The sequence below is a fragment of the Cupressus sempervirens genome, chromosome 8 (assembly GCF_028749045.1).
Source record: "Cupressus sempervirens isolate cs-2001-9-10 chromosome 8, ASM2874904v1, whole genome shotgun sequence".
NCBI lineage: Eukaryota > Viridiplantae > Streptophyta > Pinopsida > Cupressales > Cupressaceae > Cupressus > Cupressus sempervirens.
Genome location: NC_143125.1, coordinates 492,340,851 through 492,366,257, shown reverse-complemented (window position 1 = coordinate 492,366,257; position 25,407 = coordinate 492,340,851). Strand labels below are relative to the sequence as shown.

The window sequence follows — 25,407 nt, the reverse complement described above, 5'->3', positions numbered from 1 at the left end:
TCGGTACTATCTATTTGCTTGGCATCTGAATGACTTGACACTTGTTGAATTTTTGGCTCAACACATATTGTAACTTGACATCTATAATATACTTGGCATCAACTTAGAAAATTTCTTAAGTGTGTTGACACTCAATTGCCAAAACCAATCTAAGATGAACAAACTTCATCTTCAAGGTTTCCCTTCTTCATAATAAAGATACGTTTTCACAACTTACAACATTCAATATCTACCTTAGCCAAATTTCCAACAATCTTCTCCTTTGGAATTGATGGCAACATATGGGAAAATTGGCTAAGTCCCAAAAAATTTTAATCATCAAAATGTTACAAAATTTGGCCTTATCAAAATTTTCAAAATTCAAAATTTGTGGATCATCATATTTTAACCATCTTTCCTTATATCTCCTAAGTATATTACATAATTTTGCCTTTGATTATAGTTCCAAGATGTTACATTGCTCCCCCTATCTTATATCCTAATTCACACAAACACCTATATACAATTTTCCTTATCTCTCCCTCTTTGACATCAATGACAAAGGTGTCAAAAACTTATATATAGTTCAAAATTATGTTCTGTGCCTCTGCATTAGGTGAGTAGCCATGTCATACATCCATAAAAACTTATCTTTAGACTCTTGAAGTTCTTCTCCCATGATTATCTAACTCCTTTAGATATGTTAAGAAGGGCACAAATTATATAGGATGCAATTTCAACTACATTCAGGTTTGAATAGACAAACTTCTCAAAAGATGTCTTTTCCTTAAGACATACATCTACTTGTCATTCCAGAGTTGTTATTTTTAAAGATAGATTTTCTTTGAGAAGTGAAAATATTTTAGCAATTCTCTCTTTATTCATCTCAAAAAGACTTATTTCATCATAAATCTTTCCAATCTTGACCTCAATTTCTTCCATCTTTTGATTAGGATATTGAAGCTAATTTACTAGTACTTGGAGCATTTCCTACCTCTTTTTTAGTTCTTCATCAGTGTCTTTGGTGAACTTAAATGACAATGCACACTTTGCATACAATTCCTTTCCTTCTTGTTCACATCTTCTCAGCTTGTTGATACACACATCAAGAGCTCTCAAATTATTTGTGATGTTTTGACAAACAATATCAAATATTTGTGCATCATGTTTGGATGATGCTTAAAAAATTTCAAATATAAGATAAATTTGTAAGTTTTGTATCAAAAGCTTGCACTGTAGCTTTTTGTGTATCTTGTGGATCTAACTTTTTCATCTTTACAACTAGAGTTTTCTAAAGTCTCCCTGTCACTTCCATAAGAGAAATTTGTAGGCTTTTATGCTTTCTATTCTTCTCAATAATCTTGTTGAGTGATGAGATCAGTTCATTCTAATCATCATCACTTGATCCTATCAGTGTTGCTAATGTAAGGGGTGTTCTAGAAAAACTAGGTAAACTAGACCTTTTCTTATTGTCCTCCTTTTTCTTCTTCTCCTCTTCTTCTTTTGTTTTCTTCTCTTCTTCTCCCTTTTTCTTCTTCTCCTCTTTTTCTTTTGTTTTCTTCTCTTTTTCCAATTTCTTCCTTTCCTCTTCAATTTTTTCTTTTCTTCCTCCATTTTCTTGTGTTCTTCCTCCATTTTTTTTATGTCTTCCTCATCTTCTTTAATTTTCATTTAATTTTCTTCTTCTTCATTGTTCTTTTCTTCCTCTTCCTTCCTCTTCATTTATTCCTCTTCCTTTTTCTTCTTTTCTTCCTCTTCTTTTAGCTTTATTTCTTCCTTTTTCTTTTGGTTTTATTCTTCCCTTAATCTTTTCTTTCCTTCCTTCTCCTTTCTCTTTTCTTCTTCTTATAGCTTCTTCTTTTCATCATCCTCTTCTTTTGAGCTAGCATATTTGGACAAATTTCCAACATTAGTACCAAAATCTATGATTGGATCTTCTATTGTATTAACTGTGACATTTGTGTTGTCAATCTACATTATGTTAGTGCCAATGGTAATATGCGATGCTGCTATTACTACCTTATTTATATCTGCCATCATCTATATTATAGATTTTTCTATTTCTTCATTAACTTCTTGATAATTACCTCTCATAGTCATTATACTTCTAGTCTCGTTCCTAAGATAGGGCTCAAGACTCTTTAGTAGACTTGCTAGGTGCTCATGTAACGCCCCGCTCAAGAACCCAAGAGAAATAAACCTAACATGTTACAATGTTTACTGAACTTTTTTTTTTTTTGAAGTTTAAACAACATCAAGATAACATTAATGCGGAAGCAAAATGAACATACACATCAAATACACATAATCAATTACAGATATAGTTTCAATTCCTCAAGAGTTCCTTTACGTTGAGTCACATTTAAAGATTTTAAATTAATTAGTTTAAGTTTCCAAGTACAATGTCTCATGATCATAAAGAAATAACAGATACATAATCGTATAAGCAAAGCATAAGTATATCTAATACAATGATAGTGCATCCACTAAATAACATCCACTGCACATGTTGCAGGGTATGTGAGAATAGATACAATACATCATAATACATGATAACATATATACATCAACTGAAAAGAAGTCTCTGAGATAAGAAATAAGAATGATAAAGTTACATCTTCTAAAACGAACATCCACAGTTGTCAATGTGAAGGGGGACCCAAATGGTAAGAAGGCACTACCTCCCGACCACGTGGTTACCTAGTCAGGCTTCCACTCCCACCGTGTAGGGAAGATAAAGAACGATCCACATACAGCTATCAAACATAAAACATTCCTAGGCATGGAAATCCTAAAGGCCACAACTATCTCAAAGGTAACACATGCTACTAAAGAAGATAAAATAATCCAAAAACAAGAACACTCAATCCAATACCGACACCACATAACCAAACATCATACACAAACCAAGTATAAACCAAATACCAAGATCATAAGATAAAGTCAACAAAAGATAATCATCTCAAGTCAAAAGCCACATGTCAAAAGTACAACATTCATGAATCACCAATCATCATCAATGAAAGTAAATAACCATAATAAACACATCCAACAATAGATACACCACCAACAATAAGTACACCACATCCAAAAATAAGTACACCACCAGAGATACACAAAATCTACAGAGGAGACTCAGCTACATACTAGGGAGTGTCATCACATGGCTGCTTGAGTTACCCTGGACTGATCTCTCAAGAGACCCTGGACCCTCAAGCATTGAGTTACCCTGGACTGGTTACTATGAACCCCGGACCCTCAACATCACACATATGGAAACTAGAAAGCCCTCTCAAGAAGATGAGGCACTCATCTCATTCTCATCCTTAGTCTATACAAGCACTCAAGGCATGGGTAAATCAAAAATCTCTAACTTATCTTTTTAGTGTGTTTCCCCCCCATAAATTTTAATTACTAGATTATCACTTATTACATAGCTTGCATTAGGTTACCCTGGTACTGACCACTTTGGGTCCCGAACCCCTATGCAAGCCACTCCCAAGTCACGTACCTAGACAACCTTTCCTAAGCACATAAAAACACGGTTGTGTCCCATACCACAACAACCGTAAAGATCAAACTCGGTTCCTTAACAAGCAACCTGATAATAAGATGGTTCTCCAAACCCAAGTAGACATAATTTCTCCACAAGATAAACCTCATAAATATAATCTCCAATATGAATCACAAAACACATCATGACATCCAGCCATATAAAGGGTATTAAAGAAATCTGACAAAGCCTCTGGTGTACATCCTAGACTGGTCGAACTAGGTCAACTCCAAAATCCACAAGATAAATCCCCTTTCTTTTAAAATAACAATTACCCATTCAGAAATTAATTAAATAATTAATAATAAAATTAATTAATTAATTAATATTTAACAAAACTATTTAGTAAAAATTATTAATAATTAATTAAAATAAACTATTTAAATTTCATTAACTATTAATTAAATTAACAATTATAAAAAAAACATTATTAACAATTTAAATTTAATACATATAATTTAATATAAATATTATTTATTATAATAAAAAAAAATTAATAATAAAATCTAATAATAAACATTAATAAAAACAATCTAATTTTAATGCGAATTGTTTTTAAAACAATCGCATGCCTTTGAAAAGGCTGCTGCCGGCGGTAGGCCTGCTGACGCAGGGCCTGCGGCAGCTCGCCTACGCAGTACTTGCGTCAGCAGGGACTGCCGACGGCCGTACGCCAGGGAGGAAGTTGGGGGAGGTCATGGCCCCCACTTCCCAATTTCATTTTATATATATATTTTATTTTTAATAATTTTTTTGTTTTTAAATTTATTAATTTTAACAAAAGACTTTTTCTCAATAATTTTATTTTAATAAATTTTATAAATATATATATATATATATATATATATATATATATAATTTATTTTTATTTTTATTTTTAAAATTATTTTCAATGTTAATCTGATAAAGAAAATTCGAGCAACTAATCGAATTTTCTTTTATTTTTTTTAAAATTTTTTTTATATCATCAGCAAATATAGTCTGGTAGAGAAGACACAACAAATCATTTGAATTTCTAATTTTAAATATTCTTTTCCTTCAAACCCTACATGATTTAATTAATTTCCTCTATGATTCTTCTGTATAATAAATGAGAAACTAATTTTAACCAATCAGATCTTGAAACAATCGAGATGATAAACATAATTTCAATCACCCAACAATCACGAAGCAAACAGATATTTCCAATTAAAATTGCATTCACAGGATTTCAAAACCCTACCTCGTACTGATGCTAAAACTCTAACAGCTGGACAAAGATTTCTACTACAACAATATCCTTCAAGCTACGAAAAATTCCTTCTTTTCCAAACCCTTCCAGTTGTTCTCCAAAAACCTGTGTGTGCCTTGAAAACCTGTGTCTGAAAAACTCTCCCCCCAAAATGAACCCTCAAATCCCTCTAATATAGAATCTAATTACCCTTTAGGGTTTCTATCACCACTAGTCTAAAATTATAATAATTTTATTTAATTAATTCATTCATGCACAATTAATTTCCTTTTTAAATTAAAATATTCTTTTATTATACCTTCAAGTGAATTGTTAAATTACTTTATTTAACTTTCCACTTTACTTTACTTTTATAACTTTAATCTCATGCGCACTATAATAAAATATCTTAATCAAGTTCACATATTTTATCTTTTAAATTAATCTCTTATAATTAAAAGTCATGCATAAATCATGCAAACTATAATCTTTATGATAATTAAATATCTTTTCACTTTTAATTTCATTTTTAGAAACTTAATTGATAAAATATTTATTAACTTAAATAACAATAATATTTAGCATTTATTTAAAAATGCACTCTAAATATATTATTATTAAATTAAATAAATATAATCATGTTCTAAATTTAAACTTTAACTTTTATCTCCAATATTTAATTCTCTCTTATTTAATTAATTCATTCATGCACAATTAATTTTCTTTTTAATTAAGATATTCTTTTATTAATCCTTCATGCACTTTAAGTGAATTATTAAATTACTTTATTTAACTTTCCACTTTACTTTACTTTAAATTAATTTAATAACCTTTTAAAATCTCATGCACACTTTCTTAGAATATCTTTATTAAGTTCACATGTTTTTTTATCTTTTAAATTAATCTCTTATATTTAAAATTCATTCATGCGAACTTAAATCTTTTCCATAAATTAATATCTTTTCCTTTTTAATATATTTTGAACGTTTAATTTGATAAATATTTATTAACTTAAATAACAATAATATTTAGCATTTATTTAAAAATGAACTCTAAATATATTATTATTGAATTAAATAAATATTATCATGTTCTAAATTTAATCTTAAAACTTTTATCTTCCAATTCAATTCTTTATATTTAATTAATTTCTCAATTAATTAAATATAATTAAATATTCATAATATCATAATAATTCTCTATTAAATTAAATTATTAATTTAATCTATTAATTAGACTTAATTAATAGAAAATACATCAAAGACTCACAAAACAACATACGCACAAAATACTCACGGGTTTTAACAAGGGTAGACAGTTTGTTACGAGTCCTCCTTGCAGGACAAGTATTATAGGCTTATGGCTAGGATTGGACCTGATCATTATCTTCCCATTCTCACCATTTGAGTATTTGTAATAGGGCACACTCATCTTGGCAATTCAGGGAAGTCGATGCCCGGTACCTACATCCTCCATAAAAGACGAGCATGTACATGTATATAATATATCTAAACTAAACAGACAATGGCGGGGAGTGGTTCATCATGTAGATCCCAACTAGCAGGTGACTACGACTCCCTCCCTTAACCACATCAAACACTTCAGACAGAAAGATAAAATAAACACGCGCACCATACACATGCAAGTATGGGGTAAGTATCATCAAATGCGTACATATAATAATGCATCTCTATCAATACAACATAATCATCATTAAAGACATCATGTTAACATTTTTATAAAAGAAACCACATTTACTAACTAGGATCATCAAAATATCATTAACAAAACGAATGAAATCAACTAAGCAATAATAACTGATACATTTGTAATCAAAGACATGATAAAATATCATAATATTGTAAATCCAATATCTCTAAACTAATCAATGCAAAAAATCAACCTAAAGCAAATTGACAATGATAACAGAAATGCGAACTAGGGGTAGGCACTACAGCTCATCACTATTAATCTTACACAATTTTCAAGAATAGTTTTCATTGATTCCTTTTTCCTCATTTTCTACTATTTTCTTTTTATCAACCTCACGTAAAGGTCTTTATGAATTCCATCCTTAACATCTTCAAATCTTTTACTAGACAATATCAAATGTCTAATAATTTCATTCTCAAGATCTAATCTATCAATTCCAATGTATAGATGATAAAATTTATTTAGTTGCATAAAACTACCTTTATCTATGATTGTGTAATTCAAGTTCTCAATTTTAGGCTTCCATGCCTTTTTGCCTATGCTTGCAACTTCAGGTTGCTTCTGTGCTAGTTTTTAAGGCTTTCTTTGTCCTCTCATCTTGCTCTTGGGTATATTTGGCATTATCTCCTTGTGTCTCTTCCTAGGTCCTACTACCACAACCTTCATTTTTTTCTTCCTTGGGGAATGATGAGACTCATGTTTAACCTCAACCAATCTAACTAATTTTCTCTTGATGTTAACTACTTCCACTTCTTTGTCTTCTTCAAATGGCTTAGATAGTTCAATACCACATATGATAGTTGGTTGTTCTTGAGATACTGTTGCATAGGGTGTTATAGGTATGGAAACTAATGGAACTACTATAGTAAAACCTTTTCATAGTCATTCTAATGCTAGGGGTGACAAATACATCATTTCTTGCTGACCTATCTACCTCATTCCTACAATTATTTGCTCTACTACACTCATCTCTTCTTCTATCATGCCTACCTCCTACATTGATTTTTTAGTATACTTTCGTCTTACAAAACTTTACTATTTTTGCTTGGCAAGGATAAATTTATTGACTAATATTTTCCAATTAGCTAATAATACTTAGTGAGGACCCCAAATTTAGTTTTTTTTTTTTGCACTTCTAGTGTCTCTATATCACTTGCACTTTACCAAAATTATGTCCCATGCTTGGGCTAATCACCAATAATAATACGTAAGTATTTGTATTTTAGTGATGACTTCACCGATATAGTCTTAATTTTTTTTACACAATAAATTAAATATTTTTTCCTACAATTTCCAAGTCTTGTCTTAATCAATAGTCAAATTCACCAATATTTGATAAAAATTTAAGCTAGATTATAATTAAGTACATATATTGGACATGTGTTTCTATTTTGAAGACTTTTCATGAAACTTTTTATCCTTTCATGCTTTGGCTTGAAATAAATTTGATTAGGGATACATGTCCTTATTTTGTGGACTTTCTTTGAAACTTGGTATCCTTTTAAAAGTTTAGCTCAAAATAGGATTTATGCCATTGATTTAGGATCATCCAATAGTTATAGATAATAGAGGTGCTACCTCCAATCCACAATTCAATAATTTAAAGGGAAATTGCAATGACAAAAGTGCACTAAATTTAGCCTTAAAGTTTGATAGTTAATTAGGCTTCATATAATAATAAAAAATTTGTGGTTTCTAGGTATGTGTACTTCTATCCATGATTTTCATCAATAATGAAATATTCTTTGTGATTTTATAGAACTTTTGAATACTATTGACAAAAAGTTGCTAGTAAAATTAAGTTTTTTTCTATATAAAAGTAAAAATTAGCTAATAAAGATTAATTTTTACCCCAAACTAATGTTCTTTTATCCATAATTCTATACTTTTTTCTTGAAGGGGGGTTTCTTAAAGTTATCCTTGTTGCTTGGCTTGCTAATTGCATCAACTCATCATAAGTTCTAAGCCTATCAAATTATTTAACCTCATTTCATTTAAGGATTATCTTTGAATATTCTTTAATTTCTTCTTCTAATATCTCATAGCCAAGTGGCTCAACATATAGCATTCTAGGTTCTATTTCTGCAATGGATGATAAATCAGTATCCACCATGACACAAATATCATCTTTGAACTTTTCTACCACAGGGGAAGGTATTCTAAATCTTTCTCTCATCTCATTTTTAAAAGTCTTCATAATAAGATTTGTGCTACTATTGATTTTGTCAATAGGATGTCTATTATGCATAATATTATTTTCTCCATAGTAAACTTATCATTACTGAAAAATTCAACTACTAACATAAAGGGAAATCTCTTAATCAAATGGAAAAATATGTGTGTGATCAATGATTGGAATCTAAACTTACTATTCTTAACCTTCTTAATGCTTCCAATATTATCAATCAAATGCACTCTTAGGATTTCACTTAAATTGACTTTCTATTTCTCAATACACACTTTATAGGTTGCTTATATTAAACTAGTTGTCATGTTATCATCTCTGAAACTAGAGAAAATCTTAGTTGCAATTATTTTGCTTAAGAACCTTACATCATCTTGTTTGATCTTGCTTATGACTACTCCTTTTCCATTATGAACTGATTTTGTGTTATCCAAAATTGTCTTCTTTAAAGTCTTCTCATTAATAGGTATACTTCCATCATTGCAAAGACCAACCACTTCATGAATTAGGTTAGCTTAAATTTCTACTGTATTGTCTCCTAACCAAAAGTTTCCATCATGGATTCTACTGAGTAAACCTCAATCCATTCTTCATTATCAAATTCATAATAAAACATATAGTTTAATGAGTCATTATCCTTTAGATTTTGAAACCCTTATTTAAAAATCATATCTAGATTAGACTTTATTCCTTAGAAATATTTTCTTCTAATACTATTTAAAAATTGCTTCTAATGTAGGTACTCACATCTTTTAAGTGAATGAATCTTTCTAGAAATTTAGAAAGCACGATGCTAGGGTCATCCTTTAAGGGTTTCAATGGGTTGATTTTCATCTTAGGTCTTTTTGCTTCCTCAACATTGTAAATCAAAGACTTGTCCATTTTAACAATCAAATTCTAAACTCAATTCACAGCTCAATTCTTGCTTAAAAATACAAAATACCTTGATTTTGTGCATAACTAGGGTTCTCTAAACTTCACACTTCAATTCTTCTTTAATTGAATTTCACTTTATTCTTTACTTCTGTTTAAATCTTTGCAGGCTCAAATGGTACATAAGGTCTCATTTGCATCCTTTAAATCTTAACAAATCAATTTGCACATTAATTATGCAAGTATGTAATTCACAAAAAGTTATTTTTGATTACCACTAGACCTTTTTTTCTTTTGCGCACACACATAAGATCTCTAAATACTATGCACTCTTAATAATAGCTTCAACTATTCATGAACTACCTCATATTGACTACACACATCTTGCTTCACTATCTCCTACCATTACTATCTTTTTGATGCTTATTTCAATTATAAAAGATGCTTAATTCAAATAGGATGAATCACATATAATTGCTAACTTTAGTCTTTCTTCAAGTAAATCAAATGATTTCTCTTCTAATACAACATGTGAACTAGATGGATCTTTGGCTTTGACAAAGACTTCTTTAAATTCTTCTTTATGTTTTTCTCAACTCATCTTCCTAGCTATTATTGTCACTATCATTCTTTCTGACATTTTTGTTGCTTCCTTCTAAAATTTGATGTTCCTTATAGAAATTCTTCAAAATCTTGCTATATATCCAAAGTTATTACATAAATGACATACTGGTGCATTGTTTTTGCAACTAGATCCAGATTGGTTAACATATGCTCCACAATTTTTGGCAATGTGTCCAAAGTTTTTGCATTTGTAACACAAAATGTTACTTCTTGCTCCATTAGATCCTTCATTGGATCTCTTTCTTTCTCCTGCAAGGTTAGTACCTATGAACATTCTACTATTGCTACTATTATAATTATCAAATTTAGGTTTCTTACAATAAACTTCTCTATGACAAAACCATGATCATTATATCAATAAAAATTAGAATTAGGTTTGAATGACTTACCTATACAATCCATTTTCATATAACCATTTCATTACATACAAAGAACCTAATGTTAATTTCATACCTTACTTCCTTGGGTGATTTAATCTATTCAAATTACTTAGGTTCATCAATTTTTTTAGGTTGATAAACTTGTTCAATCTCCTTAGGTGAATTATCAGATTGATTTGCCTCAATTTTGTTTAGTTTTTCATTCTCTTGTGCAAGTTGATGAATCTATGAACTAATTTCCTTTCTAGCTTTAGATTTCTTGGCTAACTTTTCTCCAATGAAATGTACAAGGCCAATCTTATCATAGATTTCTTGGCTGACTTTTCTCGCTACTAGAATTTAACTTCTCTAATTGTTGCTTAGTATGGGTTAGCTCTCCTTTTACAATAGTGTTGTACTTCTCAAGTTCTGCATATTCTAACTTGGCAAATTCAAGTTCAAATTCAACTTTTGTAAGATGAGATCTTACATATGTATTCTCAAATTTTGGATTTATCTTAATTTATGTACTCAGTTTTGCTATTATGTACAAATAAAAAATGTATACAAGAAGAGCCCACTGCACAAACATGCAATATACAATGTAATTCCTTGATACAAAAAGATAAGTACAAAATCTCTTGCTTACTATCAATATCTTCAATATCTGATATAACTCTAGATACTCTTCACAAAAGTCACATACCTCTAATCATATATCAGAGTTTGTATCATATAAAGTTTACATAGTCTTCCTTAGAAGCACACTTAACTTCATATCTACAAACTTGCCTTTATACCTTTGTAATTCATAACATACTATCTAGTTGGCCTTCAAGCTTTCACATGCTTGAAAAAATATATTATTACAAATTTTTATCTTAGGGCTAACATCTAGGATATCATCCCTAATTAATTAATTAATTATTTTATAAAAAAAAATTCCTTAATCTAGAATTATTCATTTCCTGTCATAGTTTGTTCTTGTATGTATGTGGCTGCAACTGGTAAAACTATTATATCTCCTTCTATAATGACCATACTAGCTTGCACACTTGAACAAATCATCTTGATATTTTTTTACCTATTTCTACCTAACTATGCACATGCCAATAATACTCCAATCAACTACACATATCAAAACTATATCTACTCTACCAGAAAAACTAATTGATATACTTAAAATTTTAATAATAATTAGATTATACAATGTTAGTAAATAAATAATGATAATAGAGTTATATTAAAACTAATACTAAAATATAAATATAGGATATAATTATTATTTAATCTATATTATCAATGAAATCATATTTAGTATGATATTTTAAATAATTAAAAAATAATAAAATCAACATGAATAAATAAAGAAATTAAGTTAAATACGAGAGACAATATTGTAGAAAGTATGTTAACTTTCTAAATAGAAATAAATAATATATTAATAATAAACACAACTAAGTAAATAAATAATATAACATAGAATAATATAAATTAACTAAATCTAGTGAAAAGTCAAGAGATATTTAACAAATAGACATGACTCCTTTAAAATTAAGATATAAAAGTGAAGCAAGTTTATTTTAGAGAGGGGAAAAAAAAAGGAGGAGACGTAAGGATTTTAAAAATGAAAAATGAAAGAGGAATATAATATGAAGAAAATAAAAAATTGACTCTTTGAAAATGTATCAGTGATGTTGAAAGAATTAGAACCTCCAAAAGGGTCATATTTATGAATAGTTGTGACTATTCAAAAATGTTTTAATTATTAAATATTTGGACTATTCTAAAGGATCTTGATTATGAAGTGTTTTGACTTTTCGAAAGGATTATAACTATGAAGTGTTGTGACTTTTAAAAATATTTCTATTATGAAAGGTTGTGACTTTTGAGAAAGAAGAAACAAAAAGAGTCAAATAAGGATCCAAATGGACCATGCAAAGAGGATGGTAAGAAATGTATAATTTATGGATTATATTTTCTTAATTATAATTATGAATTTATTTATAATAATTAATCATACATGTGTGTGTGTGTACCTGTGCGTGTGCGTGAAGGTAGAATTTGAAATGGATAACGCACATGACTTAATAGTTAAAGATTTAAGATCAAGAGAGTCCTTTTGGGAAGAAAGTGATCTTAATAGCTTAAGATCAATAGAGTCTCATTAGTAAGAGAGTGATTTTAATTTAGTTATAAAGCTAGAATATTTTGTAGATGTTAACATATGCATATGTGTCAAAGGCCCTAGATAGAGAAAGTCTCTTCTAGGAAAGACCTTAAAGGGAGCACTTCATAGAAGATGGAGAAGTAACTGGGGATCTACGGATCCTCAAGAGGGTTATTGATCCTAATGTGGAGGCATTTTTAAGGTTGAGTTAAGATAGAGGGTAGAACAGTGAAATATATTTGATTATTATATAAAGTCTAACATTGGTTTTGTAGATATTATTGTCCTTGCTAGTGGGGACATTACACTCTAATCATACATTAGACTTCGCATCATATAAAGTTTACATAGCCTACCTTAGAAGCACCCTTAACTTTATATTTACAAACTTTCCTTTATACCTTTGTAATTCTCAAAATACTATCCAATTGACCTTCAAGCTTTCAAACGCTTAACAAAATATATTATTAACACTTTTTATCTGAGGGTTAATATCTAGGATGTCATCCCTAATTAATTAATTAATTCTTTTAAACAAAATAATTATTTAATTCATAATTATCCATTTTGTGTCATACTTTGTTCCTATTTGTTTACATTTGCAACAGGTAAAACTATTATATCTCCTTCCATACTGACTATACTAACTTTCACACTTGAACGTGCCATCCTAACATTTTATTTTGACCATACCTAACTATGGACATGCAAATAATGCCTCAGTCAATTGCTCATATCAAAACTGTATCTGCTCTACTAGATAAACTAATTGATACTTAGATAATTTTCCAAGTATGAATGCCATAAATTTATCTTCAAGTTTTTCCTTCTTCATATTGAAGATATGTTACCATAAATGAAAACATTCAATTTCTACCTTAGCTAAATTACCAATAGTTTGTTCACCCTCTCTATTAGTTCCTTTTTAGAACTTAGCTCATTTATGAGTTTATCAATTTGTGATCTCAAATTTGCACTCTCTATATCATTTCTATTTAGTTCCTGATTTACAAGTAGTAGTTGATTCATCATGTCTAACTAGTTTCTCATGAGATTTTGCATGTTATATGCCCTTTCATCAAGTTCGGTATCTATTTGTCTCTTTTCTTCTTTTTCCATGACTTTTTCTTCTTCAACTTTCTTTTTCTATTCAGTCACTTCACATAGCCTCACTAATTGGATTTCATGTTCTTTCTTCAATCCTTTGACTTTTTTAGTTATAATTTTGTTATTCTCCAATAGATCTACTATTTCTACATCACTTTTACTAAAATTATCATCTTTAAACATTCCTTTAGTGTCCACTTCTTGATAGAGTGTATCATTTTGTTGAATGGTCATATCTTTTCTTTTCTTTAAGGAATTTTTCAACTCCTATCTAGCTATTGTAGTATGATCTAGATGTCAAGCATTTGATTTTCAATCATCTTTCATCTTTCCCAATTATTAAGCCTCCATCTACAAGATCTTAACTCTCAAGCTATTAGACTTCTTTTAAGAGAACAAAGCTTTAGTATCAATCGTTTGAAGTATCATTAGGAAGTAAGATAATGGAGGGGGGAGGAGGGTGAATCAAGATCTTCAAAAAATTTAACTGCTTGAAAAAAAACTAATTCATTCACCATTTTTCCATCTCATATCTAGATCACATAAAGTAAAATAGTCAAATAAATGTAAGTATTCATCACATCCATCAACATGAAAATAAATGTAAACACACAACATAAAGATTTGGTTACCCAGAAACCCTCCAAGGTGAAGGTAAAACTAGGGCAGGGATGACAATCACAAATATTCACTACTACAGCAATAAATTGTGCCTATTAAGGCTACAATATTTGATCACTTCTAATGATCTACCCTCTGAGAGGTCTGCCCTATTAGGAGCTTAGAAAACTTATTTAGTCTACCTTAATTAAAGGATTTAAACTTACTACTAAGTAAGCACTCTATTAGGAGATTTAAATTGGTATGTTAAAACCACTCTATTAAGAGATTTGCCTTGATCTACTTGTTAAAATATACTTTTTTATGGCCTTAATTGCTAGGTTTCTCTATGTGATCTCTACTTCTGATCATCAAACTTAGCCTTCCTCCCACTATCCTCGACCTTCTCATGCATACATGATCATCCATAATGAGATAGGGATTGAACCATTCTTAAATAGATAATTTTAGAAGGCTCTAGATTATGACCAATGATTTAGAGTTCTCTCTTGTTGTCGATTAGTCCATATAATTTTCTAATTGGTTATCTTGCCTTCCTAGGGATTGATGTCCTCTATTGGAAAAATAAGAGGAGTAACTGAGAGGGGGGGTGAATTAGTTACCACTAAAATATATCTAAGATCCCTTAGATGTCAACTATAAAATTCAGCCTGATAAAATAGATTACTATTATTACTCGGTAAACACATAAAAATTGTTGTAACTTAGTAGATGCAGAGTGTGAATTACTTTAGTGAATCTTAAGATGTTATCAGTAATCAATTGCAAGAATAAAAGAAATAACATGAACACATGAGACACCAAGATTTAATGTGGAAATCCAATTTGGAAAAACCACCAATGTAACTAGTTACTATTTTTCACTCTTTTGAAGTGAGCCCTATTAGGAGCCAACCCCGTTAAAGGTTACAAAACACACTGTTAGCTGTGACCCTATCAAAGGATTTAATCACCCTATTAGGAGTGGCCTTGCAAAAGGTCTTGAAATAATTCAATGGAATTTCCACCTTGTTAGAGGATTTACAAATGGTTGTTAAACCAACTCTGTTAAGAGATTTTAGATCACTGTTACAATGGTTAGAGAGTAACAATGAAATGGCTTGATTGTGATGCAACTGAATTGCTGATTAAAGATCTCTATTTTGGTTCATACTTGATCCTTCCCGATTGAATAATACTTTTCTACACCATAAGGATATCTCCTTATCCTTCAAGTTTTCTTCCTTTTCTTATCTTTTTCAACTTAAGCAACTTGCATCCCACACACCTTGAAATTACAACTTGGCCTTTCACTTATACCTTTTAGATTGTCAAGTCAGCTCAAATACATATTCAAATAACCAATATTCATCACCTCTGTTAGCTAGAATCAATAGGTAAAATAATTAATCTTTACATGCCAAAACAAGAAAATCCTTTGGTAGCTGACCCAACTTGGTAGAAATTGATTCTGAAGTGATTTCCTGTGTTAACCAATAGAAGCTTAGTTAACATTGCGAACTTATGAAATTCCTTTGGTAATTAAGTGAACTTGGTTTACACTGACTCTGTTCAACTTTCCCTTTGTTAACCGAGTGAGCTCAGTTAACACTATTTTCTACTTAACTTCCTTCGATGTCCAAGTGAGCTCGATAGAAACTACCTTTTGCATAGAGTAAACTCAAGAACACTCAGTAGACTAGAAAAACTATCTTCACTGACCAAGTGAGCTCGGCATGCATTGAATGTCAACTAATATGACATTTGTGTAACATCAAAGACAAAACACAATTAATCAATTGTATACAACAATCTCCCTCTTTAGCATTGATGGCAACACAACATGTCATAGCCTATTGAAATTTTGAGAACAGGTCAACTGCTCCCTCTTAAAGTGTTCTCCCTCTATGAAGGAACAACTTAGCTTCTCCCTCTACAAAATTTCAGAAAGATATGACAGTAAACTTCTCCTTCTTTCACAACACATGCCAAAGACAATCCTGAATAGTATTAATGTACCTTGAGTATAGATTCATTTGCAATATGTCCTTGTCAATACTGCAACAACTAATTGATCTTCAACTTGGTCCATGTTGATGCATCACTAAACTTTATTTAGTAAGCTTCAGATAGGGCAATAACCCTTAGCTTACTTCTTAGATACAAAAATGCATCCTTAGGTAATGGTTTGGTGAATATATCTACAATTTTTTCTTTTGTATGCACATATTCTAATCTGATTTCTTTGTCTTGAACTAATTCTCTTATAAAGTGAAATTTGATAGCAATATGCTTTGTTTTGGAATGCATCACTAGATTCTTTAATATGTTGATTGCAATGGTGTTATCATAATACATCATTATTGGCTCTTTGATTTCAACCTTCATTCCATCCAACAATTGTTTGAACCAAATAATGTTAGAGCAATTTGTTGTTGCTACTACATATTTTGCTTCTATTGTAGATTGAGATGTGCAGTTTTGCTTCTTGCTTGTCCAAGATACCAACCTTTTACCAAGAAAGAATGCTCCACCATTGGTGCTCTTTCTATCATCAAGATTTTCGGCCCAATCAGCATTAGAAAATAGTTTTAGGTCAAGGTCACCTCCAAGTTTGTACCATAAGCCATAGTCTTCAGTGCCTTTCAGATATTTCAAGATTCTTTTTATTTCCATCATGTGGTTTTCTCTAGGTTTAGTTGAGAATCTTGCTACTATCCCAACTGCCAAGGCAATGTTAGGCCTTGTATGTACCGCATACTATAGTTTCCCAATCATTGATCTATATAAGGTCTGATCTACTTCTTTGGAATCATCATATTTGGTAAGATTAAGTCCAGTATAAATGGGGGTTCCAATTGGTTTTGAATCTTCCATTCTAAATTTCTTGAGCATCTCTTTGATATACTTAGATTGAGTGATATAGATACCATTTCTATTATGTTGTATCTACAATCCAACAAAGAATTTTATTTCACCAAACATGGACATCTCAAACTCTTTATTCATTTGTTCTAAAAATGCTTTGCATAAGTCATTGTTTCTTGTGAATAAAGTATCATCCACAAATATTTCTGCCAACACAATCTTCTTATTTAGTCCTTCCTTGATGTATAGGCTATTGTGTAATTTGTAGACCATTTCCCTTTTGTTTGGATCAACAAAACCTTTTGATTGTTCAATATATACTTCCTCATCAAGAATTCCATTCAAGAATTTATATTTAACAACCATATGGTATACTTTGAATCCTTTGTAAGTTGTATAAGCAAGTAAAGTCCTAACACCTTCTAATCTTGCAACAAGGGCAAAAGTTTTTGTCTTCATTTTGAATTTCAACCTCTAGCTTGGGTCCTTCTATCTGTAGCTCAGGTTCTTCAGATTTAGTATGCACTAACTCGGTAGCCTCTGAATGTGACTTGGGTCCCTATGACTTGGTTCAAACTTCCTATAACTCGGTAGCTGATGGAGACTTAGAGAGCCTAGGTGATGAAGTCTCCTTTTTGTTAGATGTGTTTGGCAATGTATCAAGTTCATAGTAGACAAATCTTCTATAGTCTTTTGGCTTTTTTTTGCTTTCTTCTTAAGTCTTTTCTGCAAACTCATCAATTCTCACATGTGCAATTTCTATAATTTTGTGAGTAGACAGATTCAAACATTTGTATACTTTACTTTTGTAGGAATATCTTAGAAATATACCTTCATCACCTTTTACATCAAATTTTTCTTTTCTAGATTCTTTCAAGATATAACATTTGCTGCCAAATACTTTCAAGTAACTTACATTGGGTTCGTAGCCATACCATTGTTCATAGGGAGTTTTGTTTGAGTCCTTTTTCAAATGAACTCGGTTCAAAGTATGAATTGTAGTGCTGATAGCTTCCTTCCATTATTTGATAGCAACATTCTTCTACATCATTAGTGTCCTTGCACAATCCATGATGGATCTATTTCTTCTTTCAGCTATTCTATTCTACTCAGGAGTACCAGGGGTTGATATTTGTCTTTTAATTCCTCTTTCAATGTAGAAATTATTGAATTCATTTGAGATGAATTCACATCCTCTATCTGATCTTAAGCATTTCAATCTTTTCCCAGTTTCTTTTTCTACTCTAGTAAGATACCATTTGAATTCCTCAAAAGCTTTTGTTTTTTCTCTCAAATACATAACAGTCATCATTCTAGAATAATCATCAACAAAAGAATGAAAAATTTTTCTCCACTATAAGTTTCTATTCCAGTAGTTCCACACAAATCAGTATGCACAATTTTGAAGACATCTTCAGACTAATAGTTTTTCAATTTTGAAGATGTCTTTAGACTAATAGTTTTTTCTCTTGAAACTAGTATTTCCCATCTTACCAATTTGGTAGCTTTTGCATAATCCAACATCAAGTTTCTTTAAATTAGGAAGACCTCTTAGTCTTATGAGTTTGTTGATGTTAACCATATTATCAAAGTTTACATGACATAGTATTCTATGCCATAACCAACTTTCTTCTACTTGAGCAATAAAACATGAACAATCACCAAGATCAAGATAAAATAGGTTACCTTTTATTTGCCTGCCTAATCCAATCGGATTTCCTTGGTTATCTAGTAGTCTTGCCTTACCATTCATGAATTCTACCTTGAATCCAATGTTGTTCAACTATGCCACACTCAACAAATTATGTTTTAGTCCTTCAACCCAATAAGCATTGTCACATACAAGTTCATTGGTTAATGAGATTCGACCTTTCCCTTTTATGCAACAAGGTTCATTATTTCCAAACCTTACACTACCTCCATCATAGTGTTCAAAATGTTCAAATTTAGTTTTGTCTCTAGTTATATGATGAGAACATCCACTATCTATGATCTATGTGTCATTTTTCCTAACACGAGAGACAAGTGCCATCTTATCTCCTTCATCATCAGATTCATCTTTTACAATAATATACACTATTTCATCTTCACTGTTATCAGAATCATTAATAGCCATAAAACAAGTTTTCTTACCTTTGTCTTTGTAGGATTTGTGACCTTTGAATTCCTTCTTTCCTTTGTACTTGTGGCTTTTCTTCTCTTCTTTGCCTTCTTCTTTTGGGCACCTAGCAACAATATGACCAGTTTATTTACAAGAAAAACATATTAGAGGGATTTTACTTTTGTACTTTCCTCTGCTCCTAGAATATTTCTTTACTAGTAAAGCTTCAACAATTTCAAGATCATTGTCTGAACTTTCTTTAGTCTATTCCTCGCTTTCTGATTGATTATCTTTTATTTTTTTGCCTTTTTCTTTGAGTGAAATTTTAGCTTCAAATGCAGATGCAATATTCTTGGAAGCAGGAATATAGTTGTCAAAGTTGTCTAGTTCAAAAGCTGTCAATCTTTCTACTAGGGAATCCAAACTTAATTTATGATTTGGATCACATCTCTTTTGTTGAATAGCAGATACTCTAATTGCATAGATAGAAAGAAAAGTTATGAACTCGTACTTTACTTACAATAGTCTCTTCTTTGATTTCTCCTCTAGGTACTCTGATTGCACTAACATTGGCCTTGATTCTTTCAACATATTTTGCAACATTTTCATCTTCTCTCATTCTCATTTGATCGAATTGTCCTCTAAGGCATTCTACTTTAGCTATTCTTACATTTTCATCACCTCCATAGATTTCTTTCAGCTTTTTCCACATATCAAAAGAAGTTTTATAGTCTTTGACTTCATCAAATTTAGCATAACTAAGAGTAGATGCAATGTCAATCATCATGCTGTTATGGTTCTTCTTCTCAACAATATCATCAATTGATAATGTTCCAGTAGGAGTTTTATATTCTTCATCAAGATATTTGTATCCCGAATCACTAATCGTAGCCAGATGAAGCCTCATAAGTCCTTGCCATGCTGCAAAGTTATCTCTATTCAACATTAAAATCTCTCTCTTGTAAGACATCCTAATCTTTAGCTTAGGTCCTTAAAAATTTCTTTGCAAGCACCAAAAGCTCTAATACCAAATGTTGGAAATATAAGAGGAATAACTAAGAGGGGGGGTGAATCAATTAACATTAAAATATATCCCAAATTACTTAGATGTCAACTATAAAATTCAGACTGATAAAATAGATTATTGTTGTTACTCGGTAAACACACATAAATTGCTATAACTTGGTAAATGTAGAGTGTGAATTACTTTAGTGAATCTTAAGATGTTATCAGTAATTACTTGCAAGCATGAAAGAAATAACATGAACACATGAGAAACTAGGATTTAATGTGGAAACCCAATTTGAGAAAAACCACCAATGTAACTAGTTATTATTTTTCACTCTTTTGAAATGAGCCCTGTTAGGAGCCAACCCTATTAAAGGTTACAAAACACATTGTTAGGTGTAACTCTATTAAAGGATTTAATCACCCTATTAGGAGTGGCCTTTCAAAAGGTCTTGAAATAAGTCAATGGAATTGCCACCTTGTTAGAGGATTTACAAATGGCTATTAAACCAACTTTGTTAAGAGATTTTAGATCACTGCTACAATGGTTAGAGAGTAACAATGAAATGACCTGATTGTGATGCAATTGAATTACTGATTACAGATATTTGTTTTTGGTTCATACTTGATCCTTCCTCATCAAATAATACTTTTTTGCACCACAAGGATATCTCCTTATCCTTCAAGTTTGCTTCCTCTTTTTATCTTTTTCAACTTATTCAACTTGCATCTCACACACTTTAAAATCACAACTTGACCTTTTACTTATACCTTTTAGATTGTCAAGTTGGCTCAAATAAAAATTAGAATAACCAGTATTCATCACTTTAATTAGCTAGAATCAATAGGTAAAACAATTAAGCTTTACATGCCAAAACAAGAAAATCCTTTGGTAGCTGACCCAACTTGGTAGAAATTGATTCTAAAGTGATTTCCTGTGTTAACTAATAGGAGCTCAATTAACACTGCAAACTTACAAAATTATTTGGTAACTGATTTAATTTGGTTAACACTAACTCTGTTCAACTTTCCCTTCATTAACTGAGTGAGCTCAGTTAACACTCTTTTCTGCTTAACTTCCTACTTGTTAGAAGTTGCCTTTTGCATAGAGTAAACTCAAGAATGCTCGGTAGACTAGAAAAACTGTCTTCACTGACCAAGTGAGCTCGACATGCACTGACTGTCAACTAATATGACATTTATGTAACATCAAATACAACACACAATTAATCAATTTTATCCAACATTCCTCTAAAAAAACACATAATCACCTCCTTAGCTAACTCATTTGACATACACTATCTTTGTTTTGTAACTCAGTCTATACTTGGCTGCTCAACAACCTTAGACATGCTCAACTTGTAATAAAATATAAACAAGTCCATGAATATGACTCTCATTAGGTGGCTCAGTCGTAGTGATGACCAACCAACTATGCCTAGAAAATGACTAAGCATGGGACACTAATAGGCAGAGATCAACAAAGAATTGATCACTTCTTCCATATAAAATATTCTGCCTTGAATCCCCTACTTTTATCACTATATATTGTCAAATTGCCTCCATCATGTGTTGATGTTTGTAAATCCATCTCTTTTACAAAAAGAATGATATGGGTTGTGATAGAATCATGAATGTAATTTAGATTTAAAAACTTCCAATCTTTAAGTTTTATGGCAATATGGATCTTACAAAAGTTTTAATTTTTCAAATAAACAATAAGACTTTTAAGAAAAAAATTAAAATTAAAATTATTTAGATCTTAACAATTTTCTTTAATTGTTTTCATAATTTAAAAAAAAAAAATTTGATCACAAATCTTATAATACAACAAACATCTTTCTCGCCATTTGTTTACATCTATAACTACATAGATCTAACTAAGAAATAACAAAAATCCATCTTTGCCAGATTTCAAATTAAACAAACAGAAGTGTTCAAAATGAAAAATGAGATTTCATATTACAAGATACATATGAAACATTAAATCAAACCACCAAAAATAAAGCATGCAAAATACATGGCTAGTGGCCAAGTCTTCTTTCTGGTAATTTATTTATCAAATAAAAATATAGAAACCATTGTATAGTAAATTTTTTTTATTAATCTTTGTACAAATTCGGTCTACACAGTAAAATTGTTGTGCAAGTATTGTTTATCAAGGCAGAGGATGCAACATTTCCTGAAGATATGGTGAATGACGCTGCCTTCTTCAACCTGCAACTGCCGGCTCTGTTTGTTCCAGAGGTGCACAGCATAAGTTTCCCCTTCCATCTGCAAAAGCTTTGCTTTCCTCCACCGGATCCATTTTTCATCAGTGTTGCGGCGAAAATAGCCATGGATTCGCATCCAGTCGAAGGGATAAAAAGCCATGGGCGGCCTGACCTGGAATCGGATCTTGCTTTGTTTAGAAGCACGCTTGGCGACCCGCGTGACAAGGTAAGGCCCATTGAAACCCCATTTGTTGCCGCTGAAATTTCTGGCGAATTCATTCATGAATTCGTTCACCAGTGGATGCGTTTTCTTGAAGACGAGAACGGCATTGTTGAGTCGATTCCAGTGCCCTAACTGATCCACGCTCTGCGCGCCGATCACATTTTCGAGCTTCGCCATGCTCTTCAGGATTATCACATCGCTGTCCATGTAAATTCCGCCGTACAAATGCAGGGCTGCAAGGCGGATTATGTTCGACAGATTCTGAGCGAAGGAGATCTCGCCGGGATCGATTTTCCCGGCCTTTACTTTCTTCAACCAGGTTATCGCGGCCGTGCCCTTAAATAGGTAGGTTAAATCGGGCGCCGCCGCCATTACACGAAAACCCTTTCTAACAAAGGGTTTCAGGATCTTTTTCCCTCTTTCTGAGTCCATTGATCTGGAGATTATTAGCAGGCACGCAGATGGATGCCATTTGAAGACACTTTCTACTGACAAGATCTCCCTAGGGCCGAAGTCCTCTGGATTTGATATCCATGTCATGAAGAATTGAAGAGAACAGTTTTGGAATAAAGATTTCGCCTTTGAATGGAAGTGAGAGGAAAGTGAATCTGAGTGCAGAATTTTGAAACTTTTCAGATTTCGTGTGAACCATTTGATTCTTTCCTCTTCGCTGACATTCAGTGGAGGTTTATCCAAGCTCACAATTGAATCTTTTTCATCTTCAATTTGTTCTTGATTTTTTCTGGCTTCTAAAACATATACACCATTAGTGTGATTGTTGTAAGGCAGAGTGATATTGATATGAGGATTCTTTTCCCTGATAACCAGCAACGCATCTGAGGAGCTTCGATTGAGCAACACAAAGCTGCTGCTGTTGATGCTGCCATTGAGTGGAGCGGAGTTGAGAGTGAAATCTGAGCTGAGATGAAAGATCAAGAAAGAGTTGAAAATGCACAAGGAGAGTAGGAGCATTGCAAGGGCAAACAAAATAACCAATGTTGGTTTCCAAAAGATTGAGAAAATGCCTGTTGCTGCTGCTCCTCCCTGCCTCTGGTGCTTCAGCATTTTCTTTCCCTCACCTTGTGCGGCAAACCATGTCCATTTCAATGATTCTGCTGCAAGCCGGCTTTCACATACACCATTCTGCTTCAGCATTCTTCCCGGCAAAGGACAGGGCAAGAAATCATTATAAAATTGCATACCGTTTCTTCTACGAAATATCAGAAATTAAAGTACAATTTTACTGTTTGTTTTTCCACTCTCAAATATAGTCCAATGATGGATTATACAGAGTAACAAATAAAAAATATATACAATCAAATTCCAAGCAATTGTATGATACACTAAATAGATTGTAGAAATATAATAAATTTCACAAAATTCAAATCAAGGATTAGATTGCATTGACTGTGATTCACATCCATTTCCACAACATTGTGAACATCATCATCGGCATTTCTTCAATTCAGATTTCCATTCATCCTCGGTCATGGTATGTAATCAAATAAATAAGAGTACCACCAACAATAAATAGAAACTGGCCAATCTCCAGACAAAATGCACTAAAGACAAAAAAGAAAAAGTCATTTCAGATTCACTAAAACACAGCAAATTTTTTTTTCTAAAATTTTGTTGTTTACAATCACAAAATATATAGATCATGAAGATCAATGCTGAAAATTTCACAACATTTCATTATATTTTTCGTATTTTCAAATTTAGTCAATGATACAATTTATAAGGAAGATAACCACATCCAACAAATATAACAGAATAGCAGCAAAACAAGATCAATCAAGATCAATTATTCGAGATTTTGACTACAGGATTCTTTCAACAGCTAAGCTTTCTCGAACATAAACTAAACGACATCGAATTATGATCCAACCAGAAATGGAAGATCCAACAAACAGAACCCACAAATTCCCATAGATCATATGGGTCCTATAAGCTCAAACAAACTCTTATTTTTTTCTCTCTACGCAGTTGAAGCAGAAAACTAAACAGACAACAAACTCACCTTTGGGTGACACCAAACTTAGAAGAGCAGTTCAGAGATTGGAGGCAGAGAAAAAGGATTGACACCTCCTCTTGACCAGGATGAAATCTTTCTTGCCAGATTGTGAAAAGCGAACCGCATACTCCTCTTATTTTTAGGAGCAAAATCTAAATTGCCCAATTAGTTTTGGCTATCTAGAAGGTAATCTAATGCGCGCCGTTTGAGATAACGCAGAGAAAGCCATTAAATTCAAAGAGAGTCGAGTCACAGATATATTGGTGCAAATGATTTTAATCTACCCACACCACCGTCGTGGATTTGCCCAACGTTTTTTCTGGTTTCGACATGTGACATAGTGGGAAAGGTAATCTTTAAACAGTCTACAACTGCTGAGCGATTAATGGCTGTTCTAATACGTTGAAACTTTAGGAGAAAGTTGGTGCTTTGAATCATTGATTAATTGCTTATGTTCTGATTATTTACTCAATGATCTCCATGATTCCTAAGAGATTAACGTCTGTTCCGATACTATAACTTCATTTGAAGTTGGTGTAACTGATGGTCTCCTAAGTTTACTCAGTTTCTATCGATTACTAATGAACAGTTGAGAGTCTGTTTCGGA

The 25,407-nt window shown here is 31.6% G+C and overlaps 1 protein-coding gene across 2 annotated transcripts; it reads right to left on the bottom strand.

Annotated features, from left to right (window-relative positions):
* Positions 1–22,360: 22,360 nt before the first annotated feature.
* Positions 22,361–25,202, bottom strand: LOC149543353 (uncharacterized protein At4g19900-like). 2 transcript variants are annotated; one of them, XM_089796274.1, is made up of 2 exons: positions 24,807–25,202; positions 22,361–23,942 (listed from the first exon to the last, which is right to left on the bottom strand). In XM_089796274.1, the coding sequence occupies exon 2, from the start codon at positions 23,939–23,941 to the stop codon at positions 22,475–22,477; it is 1,467 nt and encodes a 488-aa protein (XP_089652400.1). In that variant the 5' UTR covers position 23,942; positions 24,807–25,202; the 3' UTR covers positions 22,361–22,474. The 2 variants fall into 2 exon arrangements, with proteins under 2 accessions (XP_089652400.1, XP_089652401.1); XM_089796275.1 differs by having other exon boundaries at positions 22,361–23,929.
* Positions 25,203–25,407: the final 205 nt, after the last annotated feature.

Bases quoted from the DNA above. Each gene is read 5' to 3' on its own strand.
- LOC149543353 (XM_089796274.1), bottom strand. From the start codon at position 23,941: ATGCTGAAGCAGAATGGTGTATGTGAAAGCCGGCTTGCAGCAGAATCA.